Here is a 23018-nt window from a genome sequence, read left to right on the forward strand (position 1 = left end):
TCATGTGCTTAGGTGGGGGTAGTCCAGTACAGGACAGCTGCCGCTGGGCCCAACAGACTCACTGATGACATCAGACCCTCTGATATTTTAAAAGGGGCCACAATCCAGGGCAGCTAGCTTGGTGTGGACACTTAGAGCTGTTGTGTCTCTTAAAACTCAGAAACATTCTAGTGAGCTGGTTTCTGGAGAAATTCAGTGATTCTGTCACTGACCAAATCCCACAAATTTTCCTCTACTGGGATATGACCTACTAGCTCTGGGTTGGCAATGCTGCGGCATTGCCCCATTCCCCGTTTCTCATCAGCCTGCCCGAGGAGAAAGATGACCAAGTCCTCAGGCAAGGAGAAGGCTCCCCAGGCTCACCCGGAGAGCCAGGCACTGGAGCTGGCTGACCCCAAGGATGTCACCAAGGAGCCTTTACCCCCCCAGAAAGTCCTCAAGATCTTCAGCATCAACATCATAGCTCAAAGTCTGCCCTTCTGTCGCAGACGGGTGAGTCCCAGGAATCTAAACACGACAATGCCCTACAGCATGCCTGGCGTAATGGCAGTTGCTTTGGTCTGGAAATTAATAGTTTACTTCACTGCATGGTTGAATATTGTCTGGTGTTTACTTGCTTGTGTAAATAAGTAGACAATGTATTCTTGGCCAGAAATACATATTTATTTTCACTCTTGATGTGAGTTTACACTGGGCATCTCAATCATGGTGATTTCAAAACTAAATGTTTTGCATTTAACATTTCGACCTGGAATAATGGAGGATTTAACTAGCCATTTTTTACTAGGAAAAATTATTTACTTGACATCCTTGATTTATACAGTATATGTGCAATTTTGTAACTGTTCCCCAGGAAATTTCAATCTTAGTATAATGCTTTTGGATTTTGAATAGAATCAGTGCTTTTTGGTGCTGTTTAAAATGCATCGGGAACTGCTGGGATTGTGAGTCATCGTTCAACCTTCAGCCTCCCTGTCGTTCTTAAACCAACAATAGCAGTAATTGCTTGAGCGCAGTCAGGAGTCTCAATATAGCAGCGCCGGTCTATGAACATGTCATACTGTGCTGCATTGCTGTCATTTTAATGCTGCTTTCACATTACACACATTATTCAGTGAAGTCGCGTAGCGACATTGACAAAATGTTTTTTTTTTTTTTTAATTGAAGGAACATATGGGTAATCATATTGACCAAAACAGATATGAGGATAGAAAAAGAAATATATGCTTGCGTAGTTTATTTGTCATGATTTCTTTAGTCGCCAGCAAGATCCCATCCAGTGACCTTAAAAAGACTTGCCTGGGAGTTCCTATTTTTAACCCTGCCCAGATCCAGAGAAAATGTATTGATTGGGTAGGAAAGCAGCTGCTCTCTGGTCTTCGTAACGTCCCACCAATCCCATAATACAGCGACGCGTGTGCTGCATAGTCAAAGCGGGAGAGGCCGGAAGGACACTGTGCACGATAACGCTGTTCATGGACAACTCGCTGCAATGTTGCACCTCGCCAACTGGCTTAAAGTTTGACTCATGACCTTCCGGTACCAGCCATTTAAAAATAAATAAATAAATAAATAAAGCGGTCTCATTTATTGGAAAATAAGGGCGCGCTTGAAAACAGCAAATAAACATGTTTGTTTCTTCAATTGGGTCGGCTGAAGATAACGAGGAAGTTCATTTTCCTCGTTACTAAATCATACTTTCAGAAACTTCTATTTATAGACATTGCCATTTATGGCAGCCTCTATTGTAGTCTTAGGTGTCTAATGTCGCTGGCTTTTGTATGTAGCTTCCAAATATTGCCGTTATTTTAAACGCTTGCAACCTTAAGCAACCTTTATCTGGAATTTGAGTAATGAAGAGTTATAAGAAGGAAGGCAATTAGTTGTAGAGGGAGTGTGTGAAAATACATTACCATTCCAAAGTTTGGGGTCTGTAAATTTTAATTAATACTTTTTAAAATACATTTTTAATTAATATTTTCATTTAGCAAGAAAGTATTAAATAGAACAAAAATTACAATAAAAAAAGACAAATTTTAAGATTTTTATTTTGATTAAATATTGTTCTTTTCAGCTTTGTTTATCATTTATACACACACACACACACACACAAAGCAGAATAATGGTTTTCAATGTTTCTTGAGCACTGAATCAACATAATAGAATTATTTTGAAGCATTTTGTGAAACTCAAGATTTGACTAATGGCTGCTGAAAATTCAGCTTTGCCATCACAGGAATAAAGCACAATTTAAAAAAAGTATATCAAAATATAATTTAAAAACGTTTTATATTTTTACATTTTTACCAATATTTCACAATATTATGCTTTTACTGGATTTCTGATTTAAATGCAGCTTTGGTTAGAGCATTAGAGACTTATTTAAAAACCTTTTTAAAAGTCCTACTGACCTCAGACTTTTGAACGGTAGGTTAGCTGCTTTTATATTTTAGGAAGGTCAATGGAAACATGATGTCTTACCCAAGTCATTTATTACTAAAGCACCATGGTAGAAAACAAGGAATCCCTGCAGTATTTGCCGTAACTATGGGCTAAGTGCCCAATTTGTCCTCAAGAGATTGAGGAACCAACCAAATGATAGCGCAGGGTGAAAGCCAAATAAAATGCTCTGTATCACTAATGTGCACATGTTCCTTCCAGAAGATTAACTTCCGGAAACATTCCTCTTGAGGCTTGTCTTTGTTCTTGAGAAGCGGCATTCAGAATTAACGTTGTCCCTTCTTTCCTTGTAAAATCAGGCCTCCATTGAGTCCCTCAAACCGAAAGGAGGAATAGACAAACGAAAAATAGATCTGTAAACCTCAACATCACAAAACAGGCGTCCCCATGCCTTTCCAAATGAGCAGCTGGTTTAGACACCACCTTGCAGAAGTGACTTGAGATCCACCAGCTGGCCCCAGTGAATGGAATAGTTTGAATTTCTTATGGTCCCCATAGACCAATATAAGATCCATGAAACGTCGCTCAGCAGGTTCTGCAGGTCCACTGAGGATAAAGAAACAGCTTCTTTTATCATTGTAGAAAGGAAATGGCAAAGACGTCCAGAAGGGATGAAGTTTAGGATGAAAATACTCTTTTCATACCCAAATATTCCGTCTTTATATGGAGTTAGTTTCATGACAAAAAATTGTCTTTCTTCTTCCAGTTCGACTTTTTTTAGCCCTTGCCCCATCTCAGAGTCACTGGTAGAAATAGCTGGCAACGGAGTTTCCAATGAAGACATGCTGAGGGGACAAAACCTTCTATTTTTCCCAGGCCTGGTATAGAAGTCAGCTGTTTCTGGAAAGACCCCCAGGAAATGAGCTTGCGTTTTCACACCAGAGCACTTGGGTGCGTATTTCCTTTCTATTCCGGTTCTGCTTTGCCATATGGGTAAAATGATCCGGTCCTGCCCACGAGTGCTATGCCACTGCCATGGTCACCATCAAGAGCCATTTGCTACTTGAGCTCTTACCTTTAGCCTGTAAGTCTCACTATGCCAGTTTCCTTAAAGAGATAGTTTACCCAAAAATTATCATTTACTGAACCTCACATGATTCCAAACCTCCTGTGTATGTGTATGTATATATATATATATATATATATACACACACACACACACACACACACACACACACACATATATATACATATACACACACACACACACACACACACACACACACACACATATATATATATATATATACACACAATGCGAATAACAAATCTTTCGATGAGAATTTTCTTCTAGCCGATCCATCTGGCGTGTAGCTCCAGCATGAAGCAGTTGTTTTAATTTCAATTTATACCAAAACAAAAAAAGGATCTTACATTTGAGTGGCAGGGTACTATGCTTGGTCTCTTTAAAGTTTCTTTTAGAAGTCTTCCTAAAGATGTTCTAAAGTGTGCAAGAACTAAAAGGCCTTCTGTGTGTTTTTAAAGTGAGCCATGTGCTAACAATCTCCTATACATGAGAGCCCTGTAGCTCATACAAACAAATTTAAGTGTGGTAAATGTTACATGCTGTACGGTATTTCAAAAAAATAAAATAAAAAAAGCTCTGGCTTTGAGGGTCGTCACTGCACTCTGATTTGTTTTGAAGTGTTTGTGTTTCTATGCACTGCGTGCGGTTAGTTCACCATGGGGGCTTTATTTTAAATTGAGACAAGATGGTGCATGTATTCATGTATGGGCAGTGTGAAGCTCACACTGGTCTTATCGTAAATTCTGTTGGATCGAAAGGCAAATAGAAGTCTATATCATGTCTCAGTTGGAAAAAGTCATACCTTATAACCTTCCTTTTTCAAGATTCTATAAAAAGGACTGCAACATATTGATGCCATAATGGTCCCCAGATTACTTGGCAAGCTGTACACAGCCATCCTTACAGTTGCCGCCTCTTGCAGACTATCTGTAGTGCTGCCTTTAAATGAGAGTATTTCCTATACATATCCTACACATTATTTTTGTGTTGCGAGCCTTTTCTAAGCTGTTACTCATTTAAACAACAATTAAGCAAATTAGATAGTTGGCTACACTGCAAGCTGTTAACAAAGGTTTATAGCTAGTCATTTAAGGTTTTTTATTTATTTATTTTTTTTATACATATCAAATTATATGTATGCACACAAAGCATTTTTACCATACAGTGAGGATTAGAGTGAATTTTAGATCAATTTCTTCTGAATACAACTTATGAAACTGAAATGATCATTTGGTTAGCTTCATGTTCCACACCCAATGATTTTTTTTTGGTTTCTGCTGCAGAACATAAAGACAACGGAGAGAAATGAGACTGGTTTGGGAATGGTTTTGGGGGATTACTGGGTTGTAATGTATAATGAAAATAAGTATTTACCTTATAGATGCAGAATGCTGAACGGTGATTCAAATGAATCATGAAATCCCTTTTATTAATTGTTCATTTACATTTCTTAAACCATCTGAACAGATTTTTTAAAAAAGGGATCAGATTCTCAAACTCTATTATAGAATGGAGATTTCAGAAGCACACATTTATTACCTTAGCCTTCTTTTAAGTAAACATTCTGTCATTGTACTGTGGGTATAGAAGATCAGCCCAAGGCTCATTCTCGATTTTGTGGACAATTCTGAAAAGGGCAAAAATAGTTCTCACATTTATTGAAACTCTTGCCATTCTGTCTTGGCATTATCTCAAACGAAAATGGTTTTACCCAGGTGACCTTTTCTCACCTTCTTGTGTATGAGTACTGTTTGAGTATCCAGTCAGCTGCTGTGTCCTCCCACCCCTCCGCGCCAGCTTCTATAGGAGGAAGATGATGGGATTGCATTGCCCTTGAGCTCCAAATAACGCTCTGTGAAGGCATCTGCCCAAAGCTATTCTGAGCAGGCCCATTCCAGCGCTGGACAGACAAACAGAAAGTGTTGGGCAAACAGTATTGCGGCATTCTCCATATGGCAAGGCTGGACCCCCACTAACAGACATGACGGGACGTCAGCTAATCTGTCACGTGTTGTCAAGATCATTTTGAATGTGTAGCTTTTACAATAGAAAAGATGTAGAAGATGTAGAAGTCAGCACATCGTTGCTGTTAACAGCTTGTAATCTGAGTCTGGCTATCAGGATAACTTGAGGTGGTAGTTGGTTCGCTTAGAATGGCAGGTCAAGCAGCAGCGTTCCTCCATGGATACCCCCCTACCTGACCTGACAGAACCTCAACTGCTCTGAAAAAAATTGTTTTGACTCGATGTTGTGATGGTCGTCAGCCCATTAATCAAGCACTCTTCTTGTTAAGGGGAAAATTTACACCAAAATTAAAATTGGTAACATTTACTCACTCTCATTTCATTCCAAACCTATCTGACTTTAGTTCTTCTGCAGAACACAAGAGATATTTTGGTTACACTTCTTTACATCATGTGTAATTACCCAAAGTAGCACTTACTGGTGTTATATGGTAACTACATGGGTTAAGGTTAGGTTTAGGGGTAAGTTTAGGTTAGTACCCTAGTTATTACCCAGGTATTGTAATATTTTGAAAAATGTTGGTAAACAATCAGTAGCTTGACTTGCGTTTTATTAACAAAACTAAGAGATTTCAATCCAGGGTATGACAAGCTTCCCATTTCCACATCAGGGTTGGAGCTCCAAGGCTGGATTTGAGGAATCCTGGCCTCTCACAAAGAACTGTAACAAGTAAATTCTTTCGGGGCAGTCATGCAGTCCTCATAGTTCAGCACAATGAAAGTTTTCATATGGTAGGATCAATCTTGCCCATTTACGCCTGCCAAATAAAGTTATCTTGACCTGTGCCTGAGTGAATGGGACTCGTATTTTTGCAGTACAAATTGTACTGGGAGCAGAGCCCAGAACCTGGCTAAGCACCATGTCTGGTCTTCATCCCTAGTTCTTTGGGAACATTTCTCACCTTTCACTCCCTCAACCCCTCTCCACCAGCCTATCCTCCCTACCCATGGCTACTTGGCTTGTCTGCGGTCCAGCAGCAGTCAGATGGCCACGGTGAAACTGGCGCAGCTGTCTACATGGTTCATTTAATTTGGCCATAAAGCCGTGTGCCACTGCCTGTGTGGTCCAGCCTAGATTGCCCTCTAGATTTATTGTGTGAGAGAGGGCATTTCTCTGGCCAGCTCTTTGAATTGAGTGAAAAAGCAAAGACAGATTTATAGCAGACACCAGAGCGGAGGATCTGGGAGGCATCGCATACCCACTACGTGCCTCACTGACGACTGAACACGTGTAGCCAGCTGCATAGCTGGTTGAGCATATCCTTTCAAACTGACCTCTGATCGGTTCCTCAATTTCAGTCCCATGATTATATCTCCATGTCTTGCTCAGAACAGTGTTGTTTTCAGTATGACATCACCACATGTTTGCTTTATGGCATCGTTGCTTTGAGGTTCCTCAAAGTTGTTGTCACAGTTATTGAAAAATTCAGTTGTCGTCCAGTTGAAATGTCGATTTGGTTGAATTAGTGTATGCGCTGTCACACACAATCCTCCATATACTCAGACACCAGAGAGATAAGAGGTGCTCCAACATGCTCGGCCGTTCTAAGTGTTTTCATGGATGCAAGTTATCTTCTATGCATGGAGTGGCCCTTTTCTAGCCTTATAGCTTGGGTTAGGAGAATGCATCATTTTGCTGTGATATTTTCTTCACAATATCCGAGAGGCGTGTTGTTGAGATCTCTTTGCCTCAAAAGATTAAGGCCCCTTATGAACGCAATAACTGCAGTCATGTCACGGTGCTATTTTCATCATGTGTTTTGTTAAATATCATACTTTCAGTACTGGCCTAATGAATTATCTGTCATGGATACATTGAATACTCAGCTCAGGAAACTTGACTCGGATTCCCAGATTGATCAAGACCATGTATCATGTTGGTGACGGAGCGCAGGCATTCTCCACACCTATTTATAAAACCTGTATATAAGCTTGCATATCCAATAAAACATGCGCTCCGACCCCTACCTGATGGTGGAAGGTTTATAGCTTGTGATAATTCAGAATATCCAAGTATGTAATGTAATTATGTATAATGATTCTTGAAGTAATTCAATGTATTTTTACTTGGTCCTTGTCCTACTTAATTCTGATCACAATTCATTTGATTTCAGTAATGAGATCTCATGGAGTTGAGATGCTGAATAAATGGTTTGGCCTTTCACATGTGCACGAATGTAACCCATTGACGTGCCTGGTTATTAATAGGATCCTAGCATTACCATCAACTTAACTGGAGCATTGCAAAGTAATCACTCCGTTTCAAACCGATCACACAACAGATTATTTCCGTCAAAGTGGTGCATCACCGAAGCAGCAAACAGCATCCTTATACAATAATTCCTAACACTGTTGCCCTTAAAGGTTTACCAAACAACTTTGTGCATTCATGGTCGTTGCAATGAATTTACAAGTTTGCCAAGGGAGGAAAGTTGTGCTTATCTGGTTTGATACTCTTGTAATAAAATGCTACTGCACTTGTATCCTCTGTTTTGGCAGAGTTCATCATTTCTGGAGACTTTCGCATATCAGCATTGTCTGCTGTATAAACACTGGGCTAGGATTAGATTTACCATAATTTGTGGCTTTTCCTGTGGTAGAAGTGTCTTATCTCTCATGTACTTTAGAAAAAAAAATTAACCTTAAAGGGATAGTTCACCCAAAAATGAAAATTCCGTCATCATTTACTCACCCTCAAGTAGTTCCAAACCTGTATGATTGTCTTTGTTCTGTTGAACACAAAGGAAGATATTCTGAAGAATGTGGGAAACAGAGCAGTTCTGGGGCACCATTGACTTCCATAGTTTTTTTTTTTTTTCCTACTATGGAAGTCAATGGTGCCCCAAAACAGCCTGGTTACAAACTTTCTTCAAAATATCTTCCTTTTTGTTCAGCAGAACAAAGACATTCATACAGGTTTGGAACTACTTGAGGGTGAGTAAATGATGAGAATTTTCATTTTTTTATCCCTTTAATCTTTAGAAGAGATTATACTTGTAAATACTTTCATAGTTTATATATATTCTGTCCGTCACTTGCGTGTCATTAGATCTGGTTTAGGCAAAACCATTTAGATTAGGAATGTTTAACTAAATAAATGTATGATATAAAATATTAAATTATGCAGCACTATTTAGTCATTTGAGTAAACTTTTGTTTTTGTCAAGTTTATCAAGTCAAGTTTGATGGCCTCACTGAATATGAACATTTAAGTTGTTGTGTTGTATAACCATATTGAGTTAAATATTCATGACTTGCTCATCCAGCACATTTTGAGAACACTTAATGCCGACTTGACATTAGGAGACCAGACCTGCCTAGTCCGCAGATTACACACGTGTCAAGTGATCCATACTTTTTATATGATAATAAGACTGTAGAGAGATTTTACACGCAGCCTACTTAGAGATTCACTCAGTAGGTGAGGTTTTATCTTTATCTAATGTTTCTCTATATGCATTAAGCAGCTCAACATTTTGTTTGTGAGATTCTGTTCGTAAAGGACACCAGTGCCAGATCAGCTTATCGTTATTATATCAGTATGATCAGTGACATTAATTCTTAATTCATGCATAGCCATGTAATTAAATAGTATCAAATTGTGTTAAACCTGGTAATGAACTGTTACCTCAGCATGAGGCTAATTGCATTAGATCTTTAAATGATCCTTATTGTTAATTTATGGAAGCCCTGATTTAAGCAGTCCTCCCCACTCAGACCTGATCAATAGATTTTTTTTAGCCACCTGTGTCTTTGATTTCTATTTTATTTCTCATGTCATTTCTTTATAGCTTATTATATTCTACATTCATTTTTCTTATTTATTTGTCCTTTCATTTTTAATTTTTTTCCTCTGAAAAAAATTTAACTGCATTGCATTTAATGTAGGTATTATGTATTTGACAAATAAAGAACTGTGAACCTTGATTACTATTATGTCTACAGAGTTCTATATTTCAGCTATATCTGAAAGCATAGGCAACAAAAACCTACGTTTATTCACAATCTGATTGGCAACAGCAACTTTCTTCAAATGACAAAGGTCTGTTCTGCAGGTAGCTTTGTCGGTCCCTTTATGTCTTTCATCTTGCAGGTGAATTGTTGCCATTCTTACGTCAAAATCTTGAAGCAACAGTGTCTTTTTGGTTGAAATGAAACCTCATTTTTTAACCCATATTAAAGGAATAGTTCACCCAAAAAACATTTTGAACGTTTTGTGATCATTTACTCACCCTCATGTCATTCCAAACCTGTAGGCGTTTCTTATGTAAAGATACGAACTTTCTTATGTTCAATACAAAAGAAGATATTTTGAAGAATTTTGAAGAACCAAACAGTTGTTATTCCCAATTCACTTACATAGTAAGGAAAGAAATACTATGGGGACCATCAACAGTTTGATTACCAGCATTCTTCAAAATATCTTTTTATGTTCAACCTAAGAAAGAAACTCGTACAGGTTTGAAACGACCTGAGGGTGAGTAAATGATGACACAATTTTCATTTTTGGGTGAACTGTCCCTTTAATACAAATGCATGAATTCTGAAATAATATTGCCAAAAGGCAGATAAATATTGATATATAATTGTCCATTCCTGCGATGAGCCTTAAAAGATCAGCATGCGATTGTGACTCAGTAACCGCATTGCGACTGCAACTCTATCTCCGTAAAACCTTGACCTTTGTGTCATGAAATTGACTAAAATTAATTAGAGAAGAGTCTGGTCTTTACAGTGTGAAGTTCTACATTTCTTCACAACTTCTGAAAGTATCCAATCTCAGATGATTTGTGCAGTGCTGAGCAAAGCAAGAACACGGTGTCCTTTAGACAAAAAAAATATATAAATTGCGGTTGCCTTTGCAAATGAACATGAATTGGAAAGTTAGTTACATTTGCATTTTCTTGCTGTGTAATATTTGGATGGTTGGTTGTTATGGGATTCTCTTGGGCCAGTCTCTGAAGATCAATCATGAGGGATAACTTTGAGAATCTAGCAGGTCTTTTGATTCTGTGTTTAGTCTTATAGTCAGTCCCTGGTTCCTCATCTTCATCTCAGACAGTCTCTTTAGGCCCACATTACTCCCTATCCTCCTCCTCTATCCTCAAATAACGGTGTTAGATGGAAGATGGAATCAAATGTGTGATATCATTATAACGTAGATGAATCTTAATGCTTGTGCTTTGGGGCTCCGTTAATAAGCACAAGTGGGTTTATTATACATGAAAGCAAGCTAATGGCAACATTGGTCAACACTGAAGGATACAGGAAGCGTGTGAATTCATAAAAGCTTTTCAGATTAAGTAAACAAGCGTGTATATCATGAAAGTGTATATATGTGTATTATGTAGTGCAGTCAAATCGATTAATTGCATCCAAAATAAAAGTTTGTTTATATAATGTATTGTTTGTGTACTGCGTATATGTATGTACCCAAGTATATATTTATTATGTAAATAAACTTTTATCAGTTTGACAGCACTAATCAGATGCATTTGCTGATTTCATTGTTGTAAGACACATTGGCTTGTTTCAGTCTAGTTTCCACCGTCTGTAATCTTGAAGGCTTCTAAGGTCAGAGTGGAACGGCTTGTGTGTGTTCAGAGATCAGAAGTGTGGAATCTGCAGGCTTTGGCCGTTCTTAGTGCTTGGAAAGATGTCAGCAGCACAGTATGTCTTCTCTAGGGTGGCAGAAGTGACTTCAGGCCAGATAACTGCTGTCTGAGCCTCCTGTCTCTCTTGGAGGACATTAGCTCACTGGAAAGATCAGCTTCATTTGTGTCCTTTTCACTTTATGCTTGTTTGCTATTTAGAGAACTTATGATATTTGTGCTGTACTGGTTTGGCTTGCAGCTTTGTTATTATTCTTCATTACTGATGGCACAGTGTCCATGATGAAGTAAAGCAAATAAACATATCAAGTTCTTACTAAACCATTCTTTAAATTGATGTTTGTTTCATGTAGTTATAGAAAAAATAAAAATTAATACAAATTTTAAGGAAATTAAGCACTCTGGAAATCATGTAGTTAACCATGTGAAACTACAGTTTCATATTTTAATTTAATTTTTTTTACATTTTCTGGTAAAACATTTTGCATGATGCACTGAATTCAGTGTTTGTATTTATATTTTTTGAATTAATTTTTCTTTTCTTTTTTTTTAATGGGTCGATAGAAGTGTAATTCTTGTTGAGTTTCAGTTATGATTTTACTTGTCATTATTTTTCATCAACTGATTAATAGGCAATTTATTGCAGTGTTTATGAGGGACTGAAAGCAGTTTCTTTCACACTTGGCTCGCTTTCAGTCGCTTCTGTTCCATTTATATGAATGTTGTGTCAATCACCTTGTGTTTTAGTTTGCTAATTAAACTCCTTATGGAGTCTCCCGGGGTGTTTGTGTAAGTGGCCCATATCCGAACCCAGAAACGCACACACTCGACTGCATTAGTCCTCCATCAGCATTCACAGACACCCTGGCCTGTTGTTTATCCTGCCCTCCCCTGTCTTCAGTCATTCTGACGGAAGGGCTGCAGAGAATCGGCATACTGATTTACTGATTCAGCCCGCTCCATCTGTGCCACTGATTATTAAAGGCAGTCCTAGTGGGGTTTTTTCACAGCCTTTTTTGTCCACATGAAAGCGGTGCAGATAATAAGTGTAGATAATAACATTTTGATGCATGCTCATTTTTTAAGGCATATTGCGTTCTAGCTATCATCAAGTTCAAAGAGCAATTGGGTTTGGGAAAACTTTCAATTGTGCTTCAGTGGAAGCATAACCTATGAACCTCATTCCAAAAATCTAGTGACTGAAATGTCTTTTTTCTTTTTTCTTTCTATGGTTACCTTCCACTTCTAATATCATCGCTGGATTGGTTCATGATAGGTAAGACAAATCTTTTCTAACAAAAACCATACTTTAATGCAGTACATACATTTCCCCAGCATCTATGCAAGTCAACAAATCATTAATCCTAGAAGCACTGTTTAATCTTGTGCACTATCAGTTGGTGAACAGTGGGTGGCAGTGTGGTCTTACAGCTGTTGTTTTCACTGAGATTGGCAGCTCCCTACTATAATCGCTCTAAATGCTCCTATAAAGCTTATTCTATTCTTTGCTGCTGTTTATTCTAAACTGCTGTTTGAAAGCCATCACAATTGTTTATTACTTGCCAATCACTCTAGTTAGTGTAGCTGAATGACAGCACTTGTCATGGTTGACCATCAGGGCAGAAGCTTTCTAGTTCTGTCAAGTAAAAGACATTTTTAATATAATATTTTGTCAGGTCCACTTATGATGTGACCTAAATTGAGGGGTATGATGTTACTCCTAAAAAAGTTTATTGTAGTAACTTGAAGTTGGAATACTCTATACAACTTTTACCTAAATATTTGCCAATTTGCAGTCTAGAATAGTAAACAATAGTTGCCAAAAATAAGAGTCTGTCTGCAGATTCTGGCCAGTTGGAGAAAATCTTGTAGTGATGGACACAGACTCAAGCACATGATTTTTGAACATTTAAAACATATTTCATTTGTCATGTATCTCCTAGCACAAAAAAGGCATGTTTCTGCATGTCTTGAGGGCCATATCAGGTTTTTTGCATATAATTGAGAGGCCACATAGTATATGCATTAAAAAAATGAAAGCTTCATTTGTAAAGCAGTTTATTCTAAATTGGCACTCAGTTCTACAGGGAAGTATAGCCTACATGGCTCAAACCATGTATCTCTACAATTTTTAGCATAAAATGATTCATTCAGAAGTAATGTAAAATAAACAAAATGTTTATAAACATTATAAAAATTTATTTTTGGTCCCCTCACTCCACAACAAATCCTTTAAATTTAGCCGTATTCGAAACAGAAAAAGTAATGAAAGTATACGTATAAAACTAACATAAATTATAGTTTCATTCACTATAAACAACATTTATTATAAATGGCAAGCCAAAATAATTAATATAAAGCAAAACTGAAACTAGTGGCGTGTGGGAAATGCATCAATCCAAATGTGTGCGCTTTGTGCTTGAGGTTGATTGCGTTCTATACTGTAAGTCTATTTGGAATATTAGTCACAGCACTTTTCAGATGATTAAAAAAAACAGAAAACAGCAGAAGAATGACTAAACAAATAAATATAGCTAATAAACAATAGGATAAAAGCAACAAACTATTTTTTCCCCACAATATAACTTTTTAATACTTGTGAAAAGCAAACTTTATTTCTCCTGCTCGCTCTCACAAACTCACACACATAAACATACGGACATGAGCGCATGTGGAACAAACACACGCACAGAAGCTTGTCAGCACTGATGTGTGTGTGTGTGTGTAAACAAAATTTAGCAACTGAAAAGCTACGTGACATTTCTCAATAACGCCGCTGTTTTTGAAGAAGTTAAACTTACAGATTAGCTATTGGTAGAGATGGTGGGGCCAAAAATGTTGAGAGACAAACATGCATTACACTGGTAATTCACACATGCTTGCATCTCTCTCTCTCTCTCTCTCTCTCTCATAACTGCATTAGTCTGCATATTAAAGGCTGAAGCATACGTTTACTAGAATAGAGAGAGAGAACAGTGTAGCAAGTTCCATGGATTATGAATTTTTGTTTGCTGTATCCAACCCTGACGATATTACTGAGCGCATCCTAATTCTGACAGTGTACCGTATAGGAAAGTTACTGTTAAAAGTAATGCATTACAATATTGCGTTACTCCCTAAAAAAGTAACTAATTACGTTTCTTAGTTACTTTTTATGGAAAGTAATGCATTACGTTACTTTTCAGTTACTTTTTAAATCTGGGCAGGGCTTGCTTGTTTGTTTTTAATATAAAAAAGTTCACGCCAAAAGTGAACTGAATACGCCTCAACCTGAAGGAAATGCAAATTCATGTATGTACAGTAGAGGGTGCAGCTCAAACAAATTGCATAAAGAATATGACGCAGGAGAAGAAATTTCAACACTATTCTACAACAAAAATAAAACGCAGATGTGTCTTTTTTTAAGTATGGTTGAATTGGATCATTGAAGGTCAGTAGCAAAGATGTTGGTTAAAAAAATGGGATTTAATACATAAATGATATTTGTCTTATTTAACACATTTAATGCTTGCAGATTTGCATAATATTGAGTTTGCATTTGACTGCTTTTATTCATTTTGAGGAATACTGAATCTGTTTTTGTGCAGGTGAGATGAGTAAATCCATGTTCATATTAGTCTAGAACTACAGTAAGATCATGTTCACACAGCACGCACAACGCCTCTGTACTTACTCCTGATTTCTCTTAACATGGGTACAGGAGTGCTGTCAGTCAATACATGGGAAACAAAGTAACTGGCGTTACTTATTTGAAAAAGCAACTCAGACATTTCCTTCTAAATTAATGCATTACTTTACTAGTTACTTAAAGTAATCTGATTACATATCTCGCGCTACTTGTAATGCATTACCCCCAACACTGTATGTAACTGTTATGTACAGCACTGCAGACTACTGTGCCATCAATTGGATTTTGAAGATATTGCATCAAATTAGTCAGTTTGGACCAACTGCCTCACAGGCCAGATGAAAGTGCCGGTGGGCCTTATATGGCTCGTGGTCTGTAGTTTGACACCCCCCCACTCAATGTAGGCCTGCTAATGCACATTTTAGGGTAGATGATGTATAAAGTCGTTCCCTTTAAGGGTACTGCCATGGTGATAAGCTGTTTTACCCCTCAAGGTACACTTTTTTATTTTTTTTTTTTTTATTCTGTCAGTGTAATGAATCAGACCATGAAATTAGTCATTTTGTTGTTATGAAAAAATTAGCAGTTTCCCCTTGGCATTTTCCTAACAGTGTTTCATTGGTAAGAATATTTCCGGATGTTAGTCATTGTGGTTATTCTGTTACAACCTATAACTTCTGTTAGTTTCTGTAACTACCAAATTCAGAGTTGAATTCTCATTCACTGTAGCAGAATTAAGCATTTGGTCAGTCTTGACTTTTGGATGAAGTGTCCTGCTGTCAATTTATGTATTCATGGCTTGAAATAACTTATTCTCACTCTGATGGTATGGATAGCCTAGATAAGATAACATGCATAGGTTCTTCATGAACATAATGAAGACGCTTGAGCTCAGGCAGCATTGATGGAGCTTGTTGATGCCTGCTCTTGGCTTTGAAACAAGGGTGCCATTGTTGGCATAGCAGAATTGTTCTGCCGCGCACCGTGGAGGTGGCTGGAGTGTTGTTAACCTTGGGCTGTGAGTCACTGATCCAAGGCCAGGGAGCGATCAGATAACTGAATTTTCCTGCAGCGCACTTTGTGACAGCACAGTGGGGGCACTGTATTTTGGAACCCCCTGCAGCCTCTGCAATGGTTCAGACTAAGCAAGCTGAGTGGCCGACACGTGTCATGGGGGCAGAAGTCATTGCCAGAGGAGGGGTGGTTGAGATGAGGGGCCTTGGGAGCCTGGCAGAGCATCAGAAGCACTGTGTCTTTACAAGATGGTGGTTAAATCCCCTTCTGCCTGCATTTTTTCTTATTAGTTCATTTTTCTAGGCTATTTTCAGCTACATCCTGTTAGAAAAGTGTTTTGTAGTAAAATGGAGGTCTATGACGCAAATACCAGCCTGTGAAACGGGGCTTGTCAATCCACAATAGTAACCAGAGTCTAACTCAGCAGACCATAAAAAGAAACGAACCCTAATGAATTAGCATCAGGAGCAGCCAAATTGAATGGGAAAGTTGCGTTTAAGAGCCGTAAAGCATTTTAATGTTCTCTTACTTATAAAAGCTTTACTTTTCCATTTTATCAGCCTGAGACAGAGCCACAGAAGCCTTTTTTGTCAAGGCTAAGCTAAGATCCAGAATGCGGCGAACACTTTCTTGTCTCTCTTTTTCCATTCGCATGAAGTGATTAAATGGAGCCTTGTCTTGTGATGAGCTAAACAACAAAATTGTTTAATGGTAGTAAAATGTAATTTGTTTACTCTGTGTTCAAGTTGCAACCTAACAGCCCACATGAAATCGAATTTGAAGTCAAAAGCTGCTTACTCTAACACATGAATATTTAATTGGAGATCTTTTGTGAGATTGTGTCATAGTTATTCGGTTGAATCATTACAATGACTAATCAAAGAGAGTAGGGTTGGAAACCGGTTCAAAACCAGTTCCTTTCTTTAACTACCGGAACTAAGTGATGTTCAGATCCATTAACGGTTAGAGTGAATACCATATTAAAATAATGTTAAAGCACTACTGAATCTGCAGCACAAAAGAGAACACCCAACCATCGTAGTCTGTATACCAAACAAATGACTGAAATTAGCAGGCTCTTGATAGCGATTCAGAAAAGAAAAAGTATGGCAATGTAGTCCAACGGATTCATGCACAAATGACTTTTATGAGCAGAATAATTTGCTGCATCAATGCCATACAGTGTGAAAAGTGTAGCTTAAACAGTTTGCAAACTACAAATTTGAGCTGGTTCTTGTGTGAATTGCACACCTAAATTTTACTTACTGTAGGCTTTCCAAATATTTCTTCCTCAAAAGTACTAAAATAGTCATTGCGCTGGTGTCATCAGATCTAGGAACTCTTAAAATCTGGAAAGTTGCTGTCATTGTAGTAGTTGCATTTTCTTGTTCTCTTGTCCCATTTTTTGTCAATGGAGATTGTTAATGACGTTATTTATTTTTCAAACTCTGTGACAAACCTAACCAAGGACATTCAGCTTTAAATTCAGTTGCTATAGCAGCAGACAGACTTATTTTCCTAATCTATTTAGATACCATATACACTCTTAAAAAATGATTGGTTCTTTATTGGCATCAGTGGTTCTATGATGAAACTTGAACATCCATGGAACCTTTCAAATGCAGAAAAGGTTCTTTTATAGTCAAAAAAGGTTCTTTAGATCATTAAAATGTTCTTCAAAATGGTTCTTCTAGGAACTGTTAAGGTTCTTTGGGGAACCAAAAATGGTTCTTTTACGGCATCACTGCAAAAACACCCTTTTGGAACTTTTATTTTGGAGAGTGTAATTGCATCTGGGCTAAAAAAATAAATAAATAATGTGTGTGTGTGTGTGTGTGTGTATATTTAATTTATTTATTTATTTTTGCACCCTTATTGGTGTATTGTGTACAAAGCAAGCACCTTCCCAAGTTCTTTCAGCGTCAGTGCAACCACAACTGGATACTTGACCTCTGTAGCCACCAGTTCATTCCCACATTCCCTCCAGTTAGAAGGAAGTCAGTCCAACTGTTGTCATTGCTAGGACAGTGCAGAGTCTGCCAGCTATCCGGCCTTTCCCTTCTCTCAGAAGCTTAGGCGTTCCGACTGAGCGAACATCACAAGAATCTCAATGAGAAACAGGTGGACTTCAAACGCTCATCTCTTGAGACGTTTACCACACTCTAGCAAGAATCTACGTACTTTACCATGGACCTTTTGAAAGCCCCAAAATGAGGGGCAAAAAAAAAAGAAACATTCACTTGTAACTTAAGTTATAACAAATAATCATCTCCTCATGGAGCAAGTCAACCTGATTTTCTGTTCATCTCAAGAACCTTCTTCTTTCAGGGTGTCATCACATCGCCCGTTAGATGTGCTTTTAACCACCCACCATCACATCCACATCTGCTCTTGATTTAAGTGGTTGTCTGCAAGCCACCCCTTTAATAAATATACATCTCCTGTTTGGCCGCCTTCTATTATACAGCTGATTTGGGTATGTCGGCACTTTCTAGCAGTCTTTCTCACAAAAGCTTCTAAACTGAGATTCATCTGAATAGATTTATATATTTTTATTTAAAAAAATAAATTAGAACAATCCATTTAAATAAATAATAAACGAAATGTTATAATTTTACTATCATTTGATATTTACTACCAATTTATATTCATGAGAATGTATACATTTATATATAAATATATATTTGATTTCATATAATTTTATTTAAAGTTATATTAAAACAATGTGTGTGTATATATATGTATGTATATATATATGCATGTATATATGTATATATGTATATATGTATATATATGTATGTATGTATATATATATATATATATATATATATATATATATATATATATATATATATATATATACTGTGTGTGTATATATACATGCATGCATGCATGCATACATACATATACATATTTGTATATTTGTATTTAATTTTCAGTGATAGTTGGAAATCTAACAGTTGTAATGTAACTCCATGACAGCTATAAAGTGTATGTAGGCCCTTTTCTGTTTGATTACTGCTGTCTGTTATTTATTTGCTCATGTTCTACAAAGCAGCAGATATTTGAAACTGAGTTAAATCCTAATCAATTTCCGCAAGTCAATGTGTACTAACTCTTCTCTGAGGATCTTGGGTTACTTTTAAATTGTCATTCAATTACCTTTTACAAAGGCATTGCAGTACTGTGGTCAATATAAAGTCAACCATTGAGGATAATTGGTGCAGGTTGAAAATATTTTATTTTCTAAAATAAGAAAATCAATAATCACCTAGTGTGTTGGAGAGATCTTGGGGAACTTTATTTATTTATTTTTTGCATGTTTTCATGATAGCATATGTATGCATGTATGTATGTATGTATGTATGTATGTATGTATATGTGTGTGTGTGTATATATATGTATATATGTACAGTATCTTACAAAAGTGAGTACACCCCTCAAATTTCAGCAACAATTTTAGTATATCTTCTCAAGGGACAATACTACACAAATGAAACTTGGATATATTTTAGAGTAGTCAAGTGCAGCTTGTATAGAAGTACAAATTTACTGTCCTCTAAAAATAACTCAACATATAGTCATTATTGTCAAAATAACTGGCAACAAAAATGAGTACACCCTAAATGAACATGTCAATATTTTGTAGGGGCACCATTGTTATCTAGCACTGCCTTAATCCTCCTGGGCATGGAATTCACCAGAGCTGCACATGTTGTTGCTGGCATCCTCTTCCACTCCTCCACAATGACATCACAGAACTGCTGGATGTTAGACACATGGTGCTTCTCCACCTTCCGCTTGAGGATGCCCCACATGTGCTCAGTAGGGTTCAGGTCTGGAGACATATTTGGCCACTCCATCACCTTCACCTTCAGCTTCAGCTTCATCAGCAAGGCAGTTGTCATCTTGGCGGTGTGTTTGGGGTCGTTATGTTGGAAAGCTGCCATTCGGCCCAGTTTCTGAAGGGAGGGCATTATGTTCTGCTTCAGAATGTCACAGTACATGTTTGAATCCATGTTTCCCTCAATGAATCGCAGCTCCCCAGTACCAGCAGCACTCATGCAGCCCCAGACCATGTTGCTATCACCACCATGCTTGACTGTTGGCAAGACACAATTTTCTTGGTACTCCTCACCAGGGCGTCACCACACATGCTGGACACCATCTGAGCCTTACAAGTATATCTTAGACTCATCAGACCACAGGACATGGTTCAAGTAATTCATGCTCTTGGACAGGCTGTCTTCAGCAAACTGTTTGCAGGCTTTTTTGTGAGCCAGCTTCAGAAGTTTCTTCCTTCTGGGACAACCGCCATGCAATCTGACTTGTTGCCGTGTGCGGCGTATGGTCTGAGCACTGACAAGCTGACCTTCCACTTCTGCAACCTCTAAAGCAATGCTGGCAGCACTCATATGTCTGTTTTTTTTGAAGCCGCCTTCTGCACCTGATGCACAGCACGAGGACCTAACTTCTTTGATCGACCTTTGCAAGTCCTTTTCCAAGTGGAACCCGTCTTGGAAAACCTCTGTATGCCACCGGCCACTTTACTGTAACTCAGTTCCAGGGTGTTACCGAACTTCGGCCATCTTTGTGGAGAGCAACAATTCTAATTCTCAAATCCTCAGAGAGTTCTTTGCCATGAGGTGCCATGTTGAACATCCAGTGGTCAGTATGAGAGAATTGTACTCAAAGCACCAAATTTTAACTGCTCTAATACAAGATCCACAAATGTGTAGTCCTGTGAAGCAGACAAAAACATGAACATGATGAATAGGACATGTGGCTTTGCATGGTTAAACGACGTATAGCTGTTATCACTTAGGGTGTACTCACTTTTGTTGCCAGCTTTTTTGACAATAATGGCTGTATGTTGAGTTATTTTCAGAGGACAGTAAATCTTTACTGCTATACAAGTTGCACATTGACTACTCTAAAATATATCCAAGTTTCATTTCTATAGTATTGTCCCTTGAAGATATACTAAAATGTTAGGGGTGTGCTCACTTTTATGAGATACTGTATGTGTGTGTGTATATATATATTTTGAAAATATTTACGTTTATATTTATATTCTTATATTGTATATTATATATACATATATTTAATATATAAACAACATATTTTTCTTAAATATATACATGCTTGTGCTTGTTTGTATTTATATATACATAATAAATATACACAGTGTGCACACATATTATGTACACAAACTTTTATTTTGGATGCAATTTAAACGCGATTTAATCGTTTGACAGCGTGTGTGTATATAGATAGAGAGAGAGAGAGATGGAGAGAGGGAGAGAGAGTTTTTTTTTTTTTTTTCAAATATATTCTGTTCTTTTGAACTTTATCAATTTCCATAAAAATATTAAGCAGCACAACTATTTTGAACATTGATAAATGTTTCTTGAACACCAAATTGTCATTTTTTAAAAATAGTTTCTGAAGTATCATGGGACACGGAAGACTGGAGTAACGGGAATAAATTACATTTTAAAATATATTAAAATAGAAAAGTTATTTTAAATTGTCGTATTTTATTAATGTTTTTACTGTGTTTTTGATCAAATACATGCAGAACTTGGTGGGCAAGAAGGCATCTTTTGAAAACATAAAAAAAATCTGGTCACTTTTATTTTTTTTATTTCAATCCTTGTCTTTAAAAAACCATTAACTTCAATAAACTCCTAATTTGCTGCTTATTGATAGTAAGGTAGTTGTTAAGTTTAGGTACTGGCCAGGATTAGGGATGTAGAATATGGTCTTGCAGAATGTTATGTTATATGCATGATGTTGATAATTGGCATGCTAATAAGCAACTAGTTAATAGTGAGAATTAGTCCCTATTAAAGTGTTACCAAAAATCTTACCAACCTGTGCACCCCAAACTTGGACATCAGGGACTGTGAACTGTTAACTCTGCTTTGAGCTGACAGACCTGGAATCAGTTTTTGGAGCCTTTATTATTAGAGGTCAAAACTGCATAAGTGTTTTACTTTGACATCTCTGAGACTTGAGGTCAGCAAGATGATAATGAATCTGATTATTTGATACATAAGGGACTTCCTTTTCTTGATTTGATTACCTCGCTGTCTGAGCAGAATTCATGCTTAAAATAAACCTCTGATGTGATTACCCAGCTCTCATTACCAACATCATTATCCTTCATGCTTGTTTAAGATATCCTGAGTGAAAAATCTGCTTATCTGTTATACAAAGAAGCATTAGACATCTTCATTTCAGACGGTACTGATTACAGCTTCTCGTCATAGTCTTGCTAGCTCGGCTTAATCAGTAATACCTGTAACCTTTTTAAACATGGCCATTCTCAGCTTCTACAGCTCTGAAGTCATTTCTGTCTTTACAGCAGTATATTTTTATTAAAGATTCAGCAGTTCAATACCTTGGTTGGTTTGACCTTTTTAACTGTTTTACTTTTGACAAGTTTGAGGTCAGTATGTTTTTTTTTTTTACACATTTAATTTCTTATTTAAATCATTTGTATTTAATTTTAAGTAATTAATACTTTTATTCAGCAAGGATGCATTAAGTTAAACTGACAGTAAAGACTTTTAAATTATCAAATATTTCTATTTCAAATACTTTCTATTAATCAGTGAAATATGAAATATTCTACACTGTAAAAAGTGAAAAGTTGACTTGACTTAAAAAAAAAAAAATTGAGGAAACCCGTTGCCTTAAAATTAAGTAAATAATAGTTTTTTTTTAAAAGTTAAGTGAACTTGATAATTCACTTAACTTATTTTTTTTATGATCATTTACTTAAAAATTTTAAGGCAACGGGTTTACAAAATTTTTTTAAGTTGTCAACTTATCACTTTTTACAGTGTACAAATTGTTTTCAACATTGATAAGAAATGTTGAGCACCGAATCTGCATATTAGAATGATTTCTGATCATGTGACAGTTAAAATATATTAAAAACAGAATAGTTACATTGAATTTACAATATAATTTTACTGTGTTTTAGATCAAATAAATGCAGCCTTGAACACATTTCAACAACATTTCAAAAGCATTAAAAGTCTCACAACTCCAAACATTTTAATAGTGAATTATATTATATTTATATTTAGATATTCTGATAACACTACAGTAGGGTTCAATTTGTTAACATTAATGTATTTGGTATTATGAACTAACAAATGAATGTTTTTACAATATTTATGTATATAACATTTGTTATAAATATACTACATTAATTCTTGTTAATTTTTATACAACCTAAA

The 23018-nt window shown here is 36.8% G+C and overlaps 1 protein-coding gene across 3 annotated transcripts in view; it reads left to right on the top strand.

Annotated features, from left to right (window-relative positions):
* Positions 1-23018, top strand: part of fbxw7 (F-box and WD repeat domain containing 7) — a 158047-nt gene that overhangs the window by 83149 nt on the left and 51880 nt on the right. The window contains exon 1 of one of the 3 annotated variants that reach the window (XM_058796927.1): positions 109-492. The exons of the other annotated variants lie outside the window; for them this stretch is intronic. Coding sequence (XP_058652910.1) covers positions 268-492 — 225 coding nt within the window. The 5' untranslated portion in view covers positions 109-267. Of the gene's footprint in view, positions 1-108; positions 493-23018 lie in introns of those variants that run through there. 3 annotated transcript variants of the gene reach the window in all.

The sequence above is a fragment of the Onychostoma macrolepis genome, chromosome 01 (genome assembly GCF_012432095.1).
Source record: "Onychostoma macrolepis isolate SWU-2019 chromosome 01, ASM1243209v1, whole genome shotgun sequence".
Lineage (NCBI taxonomy): Eukaryota > Metazoa > Chordata > Actinopteri > Cypriniformes > Cyprinidae > Onychostoma > Onychostoma macrolepis.